General features: G+C 41.7%; 1 protein-coding gene across 1 annotated transcript in view; it reads right to left on the bottom strand.

The window, feature by feature from the left end:
* Positions 1–4,298: 4,298 nt before the first annotated feature.
* IQSEC1 (IQ motif and Sec7 domain ArfGEF 1) overlaps positions 4,299–10,429 on the bottom strand; it is a 403,878-nt gene continuing 397,747 nt past the window's right edge. The window contains exon 16 of the mRNA XM_060765981.2: positions 4,299–10,408. Coding sequence (XP_060621964.2) covers positions 10,350–10,408 — 59 coding nt within the window. The 3' untranslated portion in view covers positions 4,299–10,349. The remainder of the gene's footprint in view (positions 10,409–10,429) is intronic.

Raw genomic sequence — 10,429 nt, 5'->3', positions numbered from 1 at the left:
TTGTGCCTGCTCTACTCCTCAGGCGGCAGGATAACCCCGCCCCTCAAGCGTCTTTCATACCTTCGGTATCACTCTGCTCTGCCAGGGCCGGGCCTACCACTTTAACTGCACCCCGTTGCATTCTGGGGCTTGTAGTGCAGTGAGGCTCAAGAGCTGTCTAAATGAGTGTCCTGAGTGGAGCACCTTGGACTGCAAATTCCAGCATTCCGTTGGAGGTTGCCATGGAAATTTAGACGCTGCGATCTAATAGTGTGACGTCACGCCGTCCATAGAGTCATAATTGTGTAGCAAGCACATGCTACCTTCATATTCCAGGTTGATTTTTAACTCAACCTTTATTTTTAATGAGTTACATAGAAAGAATAAAATTTTAGGATTCAGGATTTTAGTCTAGCTCAAGTGGGTTTCGTTTGTGTGTGTCAGGAGCGACTTGAGAAACTGCAAGTCGCTCCTGGTGTGAGAGGATTGGCTGTCTGCAAGGATGTTGCCCAGAGGACGCCTGGGTGTTTTGATGTTTTTATCATCCTTGTGGGAGGCTTCTCTCATATCCCCGCATGGGAAGCTGGAGCTGACAGAGGGAGCTCAACCTGCTCTCCCCAGATTTGAATCAGCACAAGTGGGCACAAGTGGGTCAAACTGCATTAATTCTACAGTGTAGACCAGACATGCGTCAACTTCAGCCCTCCAAGTGTTTTGGACTCCAAGTCGCACAATTTCTAACAACTGTTTTTAGGAATTTTGAGAGTTAGAGCTCAAAACACCTGGAGGGCCAAAGTTGGCTCACACCTAGTGTAATGTATATGTAGGTGCTCCAGTGTAGTGCTTTTATAATCTGGTGTGATTACGATACTGAGAAAATGGGCAAGTTTGCTTCTGCCCACCAACTCATACACAATAAACCTGCACCCAACTCTTTAGCCACTTGAACCTAAACACCCAATAAGCCTGTTTGGTCATAAAGGGTGCAAGGGATCAATGGAGGCCTGCTGTCATTGGATGGTCCTTGCTGGAAGGCCTGTCAATAAGGAGATGCCCAATGGAATATGGCACAGAGAGAGAAACAGAGAGTGCGATCCCCTTTAGACTGGTGGTGTGTAATGTCATATCAGAACTAAGAATGATCTATCACAACTACTTTGAGGAAAGAACAGTATTGCTGTAGTGAGATGTCTGGATGGGACATCATAGTTGAAGGATATGGACCACGTAGTACATGTCCGGTGAAGGGCAAGAAAAGGCAAGGGATAAGCAAAGCTGTATGAGGAAAGACTTAGAGAGTACGGAGAGCTTCGAGAAGAGAATGTCTTTAAATATTTGAAGAAATGTCAAGCAGGTTAAGCGAGCTTCTGTTTTATTGCTCCAGAGAAGGCATGGGCAGACTTCGGCCCTCTGGGACTGCAGCTCCATAAATCTTAACAGACCTCACAACCTCGGAGGATGCTTGCTATAGATGCAGGCGAAACATCAGGAGAGAATGCCTCTAGAACATGGCCATATAGCTCGAAAAAAACCTACAACAACCCAGCCTATTGGCTGTTAGGAATTGTGGGAGTTGAAGTCCAAAACACCTGGAGGGCCAAAGTTTGCCCATGCCTGCTCTAGAGAATAGAACCACCAATGGATTCAAATTAGAAGAAAAGAAATTCCATCTATACATCTATTTAACATAATAACTGTTTAGGAGTAGTATAAAGGTAAGGGTAAAGGTATCCCTTGACATTAAGTCACTACTTGGCGTGGTGGAGGTGGAGGTGGTCATCTCCATTTCTAAGCCGAAGAGCCGGCATTGTCCGTAGACACCTCCTGGTCATGTGGATGGCATGACAACATGGAGCGCCATTACCTTCCCACTGAAGTGGTACCTATTGATCTATTCACATTTGCATGTTTTCAAACTGCAAGGTTGGTGGAAGCTGGGGCTCACTCTGTCTGTGGATTTGAACTGCTGTCCTTCCAATCAGCCAGTTCTGCAGCTTAGTTTCACCCCGCTGCCCCACTGGATAGACTGCCTCAAATTGTGATATAGACTGCCTCAAATGCTAGTGGGCTGACTTTGGTTCTTCTCTTCGAAAAAAGTGCACTTTAAATTTTTGAATCACAATCCATTCATGGCCCAACAAATATTTCCTTTCATGTACATTTTCCTCACATCTCATAACCCCTTTTACTTTCAAGAATACATAGCCATCAACCTGAAATCCATCACCTACAATCCAATCTGCGTCTGTCAGCCATCTCTTACATCTTTGTTGTGCACAGCATCAAACCTCATCACACTTGCTTTTTATGATAATGGCTGCAGATAAGGGATGGACAAGCATCACTCTTACTCATTTTTGCACTTTAGGACTTTATTCAAATGGTGCCTATCAAATCTTTAAATGCCTCACACACTTCTCTCCCCCACCTTTTCACGTGAAGAGATTTTTTTCTTCTGCTTTATGAAGCCGCTTCCCTATTTTTACTTTAAATAGACTCAAAGCTTTAAAAATATATGACCATGGAATTACCATGCTGCAGATAAAAAAGCAGAATGAAGAATGTGAAGATAAATTAAGAATAAGCCAAAGGTAGGTTACACTAATTATATTTTGCTGCAAGAATCTGATGTGCTGATAATTATGCAGCTTGAGTTCAGAATCTTGTAATAAATTTTATATGTGGACAGCAAGTCTATAATAAATTGTCATCAGAATCCAAATATAATTGAAAGCTTATTTTCTCTTTCCTGAAGGAAGAAACTTCTCAGGAAAGGATTTAAAAAATATATAGCCTTTTCTGCCTTTTGTCGAGTTGCCTTTCTTCATCTGGTCCAGTGCTCAGCCACCATTCTGGGACTTGTGGTCTGAAAAGTAACATTTCCAATCTAGGCTCTACATGATACTGGATTGTTAAAAAAGCTTTGGAGATTTCTCAAAACAACACAAAATCAAATTGAATGATGGCTGAGGGAATATGGGTAGGCTTCCAACTATGGTTAATTGCATGAATAATTTTCTCTGTAGCAGTATTTTCTTGAGCTGGAAAAATACTGCACATCCTCAAAACAAAAACAATAGCTGCTCCTCAAAAAAAGAGTTATTATATGATGCCTGGCTTGACAGCAGTCCATGTGAAAAAGATTTTGGAGTCTACATGGACAAGAAGTTGAACATGAGCCAACAGTGTGATGCAGCATCTAAAAAGCCAATGGGATTTTGGGCTCCATCAAAAAGAGTATAGTGACTAGATCGAGGGAAGTTATGGTGCCCCTCTATCCTGCTTTGGTCAAACCTCAGCTGGAATACTCTGTCCAATTCTGGGCTCCACAATTCAAAGGAGGTATTGACAAGCTGGAAGGTGTCCAGAGGGGGCTCTATGAGGAGTGTCTTAAAGAACTGAAGGTTCTTTAATATAATGTCTCCTCTCAACCCTCTCTTAAAGAACTGAAGGTTGAGAGGAGACATTATAACTATATATAAATATGTGAAAGGATGTCATAAGGATGAGGGAGCAGGCTTGTTTTCTGCTTCCCTGGAAACTAGGAAGACCTTCCGGATTGTTCAGCAGTGGAATTCTCTGCCTTGGAATGTGGTGGAAGCTCCTTCCTTGGAGGCTTTTAAGCAGAGGCTGGATGGCCATCTGTCAGGGATATTTTCATTGTGCTTTTTCTGCATGGCAGGGGGTTGGACTAAATGGCCCATGTGGTCTCTTCCAACTCTATTAAAATTTTATGATCCCCACAATGTGTCATTCTATCTCCAATGCTTTTTAACATTTTCGTGAAACTGCTGGGAGAGATGATCCGGATATATGGGGTAGGATGCTTTCAGTATGCTGATGAGTCCCAAATATATTTCTCCAGGCCTTAAAAAACAGCCTAGGCTTAGGATAGCATGTCTCATCTGAATGAAGAAAAACAAACTGAAACTGAATCCAGATAAAAATGGAAGTGATTATGATCAGGGCTTCTAACCTGGGTTTGGAGGTGTGTCAACCAATTCTGGATGGGGTTACATTCCCGCTGAAAGACTATTCACAGTTGGGAGTTTTGCCAGATCTGTCTCGCCAAATATCAGTCCAGATGAATATGACACTCAGAAGTGCTGACTACTAGCTTCAGCTGATACGCCAGCTGTGTCCTTTCCTAGAACTGGAGGACCTAAAGATGGTAGTGCATGTGCTGGTAGCCGCAAGGCTCAAATCTTCTGCATTTGTACTGCACATTGGGCTCCCTCTGTACCAAGTTTGGAAACTCCAGCTAGCTCAAAACATAGCAACCAGATTGGTCATGGGAACATCTAGGAATGATAGCACACCATTATTAAAATATTTATTTATTTAAAACATTTATATTCTGCCCTTCTCGCCCCAAAGGGGACTCAGGAGGAGCACAGCATATATATGGCAAACATTCAATTCTGGGACACGAATTCATATACGCATACATAAACATTAAAACATTTATCAAAATATTAAAATACACCATTTAAAACTGTCCTAGTCATCCACGTCAAATCTAACTGGCCTGTTAATTTAGGAAACTATTGCTGCTTTATTGCCCTGTCCCAAAAGCTTGGTCCCACAGCCAAGTTTTTACCATCCTTCTAAAGGACAGGAGAGAGAGGGCCAACCTGATCTCACCAGGAAGGGAGTTCCATAGCCTGGGAGCAATCACCAAGAAGGCCCTATCTTTTGTCCGCACCAATTATGCCTGTGACAAGAGTGGGACGGAAAGCAGGGCCTCCCCGGAGGATCTTAATCTCCGCGATGGTTCACAGGGAGAGATGTGTTTGGACAAGTAATTTGGGCCAGGGCCGTTTAGGGCTTTATAGGCCAAAGCCAGCACTTTGAATTGTGCCTGGTAGCAAACTGGCAGCCAGTGGAGCTGGCGTAACATGGGAGTTGCATGCTTCCTGTATGCCGCCCCAGTTATTAACCTGGCTGCCTCTCGTTGGACTATTTGAAGCGTCCGAGCAGTCTTCAAAGGCAACCCCACGTAGAGTGCATTGCAGTAGTCTATCCTAGATGTAACGAGAGCATGGACCACCGTGGCCAAGTTTGACTTCTCAAGGTACGGGTGCAGCTGGCGCACAAGTTTTAATCATTCCATTATCTGTCAATTATCTGTTTGTTATTACAGTAGAGTCTTGCATATCCGACCTTTGCTTATCCGACATTCCATCTTATCAGATGCTTTTATCTGATGCCCCCTTTTTATCCAGCATTTCCTCTTCAATTCAAGGAATTCCTCTTCAATTCAATTTCCTCTTCAATTCACTCTCTCTCCATTCCCAATAAGTGAAAAAAAGGCAAGATGAGGAAGAGGAGGAGGGAAGAAAGGGGGGAAAGAGCTAGGACCGGAAGCGGAAGCATCCTTCCTCCTTCTATGATTTCCACACTCCTCTTCTGCATACGGGCACTTCCTGCTGGGCTGTTCTAGCCTCGAGGCATTGCCTTGCCTTAACCCTTTGAGTCCTTGTTGTTAATATTCTAGGTGTCTAGCGCTGCGTCAGACGGGTAACAGTGGGAGACTCCATATTATCTGACATTTTCGTTTATCCTGCATTCTGCCAGCCCATTTATGTCGGATAAGTGAGACTCTACTGTACCTTTAAAGCCCTACATGGCATGGGTCCAGGTTACCTAGAACATTGCCTTCTCCCATAAAATCTGCCTCTGGGGGACAGCCACTTCAGTCAGTCAAAACGACTTTTACCTAGATGACATTTCTTTGGCTGCTCCAAGACTGTGCAATGATTTGCACAAAGAGATTTGTCAGCTTGAAACATTGTCTGAATTTAAATCAGCAGTAAATACTAGTTTCTTCTGATAGGCCTATCCAGATTATTTTGAAATTAAGTTTTTAAAAGTATTTGTTGATGTTTTAACATGCATTGTTTTTGTATTTTTTAACTGATGTGATGTATCATTTGTTGTTGTTTCCCACCACAGTTTGTTGGGAGAGGGGGGGATGATGATGATAATAGTAATTCAGACAGCATATCTAAACTAAACATTACAGTGTATTTTTTTTTTACAGTAGCAGCAATGAATTCTAGTTTACCTGCGTGGTAGATGAAGAAGTACTTCCTTTTATTCCCAAGTATTTCACCATTTAGCTTCAGTGAAATTACTCCACCGGGTTATGAAGGTAGCTTTCCTAATCTGCTTCCTTCGCAGCATGCATAACTTTATACACCTCTAACATACCTTCCCCAGTTCTCCTGTTAATAATTCATTAGTTCATCAAGTCCCTTGAACATTTTAGTTGCCACTTTCCAATCATTTTTAGTTGCAATCTTTTAAAGCAATGACTAGAATGATGCAGGATATGCCAGATGTGGTTGACCATGGATAGTTTTTATTCCCTTTGTAGTTATGCAAAACATAGCATTTTTTTAAAAAAACCACTACTATGTTAAACCTGACTGACATTGCCATGTTTTATCACAAAGAGTAACATTATTATTCTGATTGTTACGTTTATAAATTTAACCTAGCACTACTATATTAAGAACTACCTCACTGAAACCCTGAGACCATTGCATGTGTTGTTAATAAATGCATTGTTGTGCTTAAACATACCATTGCTGTCATTATAAATGTCTTGTCCTTGTCAGGAAGCGATGTGTAACTTTAACCAATGTTAAATACATGCCAGTGCAGCACATTTCTGTCACTTGCTCTGGATACTTCTTTTCCCTTTTGCCTTTAGTTAGTGACTCAACTGTATGTATCCCTTCCAGTGCTGTATAAATAACTATGAATCTGAGCAATAGGACAAGGTTCAAGGAGTTTTGACAGCTCTTTCTGTGTGGATGTGTGCACACATCTACCCGGCTTTCCCTAAAAACAAACTCACTTTGGTTAAGTGCGCAAAAAACCCCAAAACATATTAAAAGTATTTGGAGAAACACGTAATTAAAAAGAAGGGTGAATGAGATCATAAGCTGAATTAATATTTGTCTCCTGTGGATATTACACATGTTGGAAAAATACAACCCTCTTCACAAGAAAAGGAAATTAAATGATTTCACTGCGGTTTCTAAAGATATTGATGTAATTATAAACACACTAATATTTTCCAGATGAACAGCCCTAAATGAATCTCTATTAAGTTGTTTAATATAATGTCCAAAGCTTGTGCTGGATTACGATGACATCCTCCTTAGCCCTTGCAATTCAGTTTGGAAAAACATACTGAAAGTTCACATAGTGTAGAGTTTTCCCCAATAAGATGACATGGGGAGCTACATAAACAACAAGAACAACAAGAACAAAACTTTATTTATATCCTGCTCCGTCTCCCTCTGGGGACTCAGGGTAGCTTACGGCATAAAAAGGCAAATATTCAATGCCATGCAGTACCAATAAATAAAAAGAGTCAAAGTGTTGCAGTGATCCAATTATCTTGGTGCTACAGCTTCGGCCAGGCTGGAATGCTTCCCTTCAGAAATTTGTCCAAGGTGCAATAAAATCCCTTTGGCACTTAAATGCCTGAATTGTTCAGAGGTGCCATTCAAAATGGAGTGCCTACACAGACTAAAGAGGGATGGCAGTGGTGGGGAAGAGGAACAAAATAAAACTATCACTTCTGTTCAAAAGCATTCCAATTCACTTAACATTATTTATTATTATTATTGTTCTTGATGATTAGGTCCTCACTTGGCACCTATTTCTTACTTCTTTCCAGTGGAAACACTAGATAGCTCTTACTCAGCAGAATGGCATCTGCGTTAGAGGTGGGGATTCTGCCAATAATCGCCTACTCTCAGTGTCCATATTTTGAAAGTAGCATTTGCACAAGAAAGCCCACAGATTTACCTGCCTTTGTTTATTTATTTATTTATTTATTTGCTAGGAGCCCCCGGTGGTGCAGTGAGTTAAACCCCTGTGCCGGCAGGACTGAAGACCAACAGGTTGCAGGTTCAAATCCGGGGAGAGGCAGATGAGCTCCCTCTACCAGCTCCAGCTCTTCATGCGGGGACATGAGAGAAGCCTCCCACAAGGATGATAAAACATCAAATCATCCAGGCGTCCCCTGGGCAACGTCCTTGCAGACGGCCAATTCTCTCACACCAGAAGTGACTTGCAGATTCTCAAGTCTCTCCTGACATGACAAAAATAAAATAAAATAATTTGCTGTATTTATGTACCGCCCCTCTCAGCCCGCAGGCGACTCAGGGTGGTTAACAGTCACATCAACCTTAAAAATACAATAAAATCAATTAAGAAAATATAAAATTGTGATAAAATCAATATAGGACTTCTATAGATGAATTGAACCCATTTCTATTAGTGACAGCTAGAAAGTTGTATTTGGCACCAGATGTAATAGATTCCAGCCCACCTGCATCAGACGCAGACCATCCAGAACATCAGACCACCCAGAACAGTATATGTCAAAATGAAATTTTCTGGCCTTTAAAATGTAACAAGATTTTTCTATCTTTGCCATAACATAACCATATGTCTAAGTCCTCTCAGAAACATACACCTTCACACCTCAGGTGTCCAAATTGATTAGTCTCCTCAGAAAGTTTTTCTTGTTGCCTTCCCTGCAAGGAGTCTGTTCTTGGGGGGCATTTCCTATGCCTTTCAATCTATTGAGTTGAAGTCCCTATTAGTTGACAATTCCTGAAGAAAGGTATTGGTGACCTATCCCATACCGCTTCCAGGCAACAGGACTTCTGACATCAATCCGCCTCCCCTTCCATTGCTGTTACTCCTGCTTACCAATTTCTTGAACACAAGGCTTAATCCTAGCAAGGGTTTTGATATGTATGTCATGCTCTTAGCCAGGCCTTTTCTGTTGTTGTGTCTATCCTTAATGTGTAAGACCATGGAGGAGACATGGGTATTCTACCAACTAACTGATAATTTCTGCCTTACGACCTCATCACATGGGCAAAATTGCTCATTCTATGACAGTTTCACCTCAGTACAGGAAGGAAACCCGCTGGATCCCATCAGATGACGTAGTTCTACTTCTAGCAGGGCTTTGTTCCTGAACTGAGGTGAAATTGTCTTAAGAGGGAGCAGTGATAACATGGGAGGCTTCCTGTGTTCTTATTAAGAAGAATGGGGGGAAGCCAGGCGGCAATGCTTCCTCCTGTGGGATGAGGTAAGGGCCGATGTGAGGCACAGGGCAACGGGTTCCCCATGCCTGAATCATCACAATCCATGGTGAATCCCCTAACTATCTCCCACAATGTTGACTTCAATGTTACAAAGTCCTTAGAAAGAAAAACAGTAAACAGCCACCAATAATTTCATTAAACTTTTTTTTTTGAAACCTATATTTTAAGTTCTTGAGCTTTTTTCTGGGTTAATAACACTCACATTTGTGAAGCTTGTTTCCGAAAGGTACCAAAACCAATCTGAACAAATTTTACAGGAATTGAAAAAATGTGCTGAATATATGCATCCTTTTGCTATTAAATGCAATTTCCCAAGCCCTGTACTGAAGTGATTTTCTACATTTTGATAGTTTTGATCTATACGTACTTGTCTACTCCTAGCCAACAGTGTGTCCCCACCTAGAACACATTTTTCAATTTTTTTGGATCTGGTACCTTTTGGAAACAAACTCCACATTGATGTGGATTTCAGTGTTTGATTATCCCAAAGAGTACACTGGCGAAAGTTCATTCTGTAGAAGGTATGTTCTGAGTCCCTGGTGGCACAATGGGTTAAACCCTTGTTCCAGTAGCACTTCTGACCGACAAAAGTCAGTGGTTCGAATCTGGGAGAGCAGGTTGAACTCCCTCTGTCAGCTCCAGCTCTCCATGTGGGAACATGAGAGAAGCCTCCATCAAGGATGGTAAAACAACAAACATCTGGGCATCCCCTGGGCAACATACTTGCAGACCACCAATTCTCTCACATCAGAAGCGACTTGCAGTTTCTCAAATCACTCTTGACATGAGAAAAAAAGATCCAAGACCATGAATACCTGAAATCATAAATTATAGCAACCTCTTGGGCTAGAAGCATATCATAGCACTGCACTGGAAATGCACAAACAATTCTGTGAGAGGGGGGTGTTTTTTTTAACATGGGTATGTGAAACCATGGCTATTGAATCCATGGATAAGGGGGTCATACTGTAACTATATGATTTCAAAGGATTAAAAGGTGATGGGAAGCACAAGTAGGAATGTTTAGCATTGTATAACAGTGGCATGTAACACAGGATTCTCACAATCTCATGTGAATCAGAAAGGCTATGATGGGCAGGCTGAGGTAGCCTGGAAACTGCAAAATAGCACTACTTTTCTACAACCTTAATTTTTGTCAATGACATCTGCCTCATGTTGTAAACCCTCCCCTGGAGCACAAAACATGTTCAAACTGAATCTGACACCTCACCTGTGTCGAGCTTGATAGTACCATTTGCTTCCCCTTGTTGCATTTGATGGTCCTCCTTAAAAATAAAACAAAATGA

The sequence above is a fragment of the Anolis sagrei genome, chromosome 2 (assembly GCF_037176765.1).
Source record: "Anolis sagrei isolate rAnoSag1 chromosome 2, rAnoSag1.mat, whole genome shotgun sequence".
Taxonomy (NCBI): Eukaryota; Metazoa; Chordata; class Lepidosauria; order Squamata; family Dactyloidae; genus Anolis; species Anolis sagrei.
This window is presented reverse-complemented; position numbering and strand designations above follow the sequence as displayed.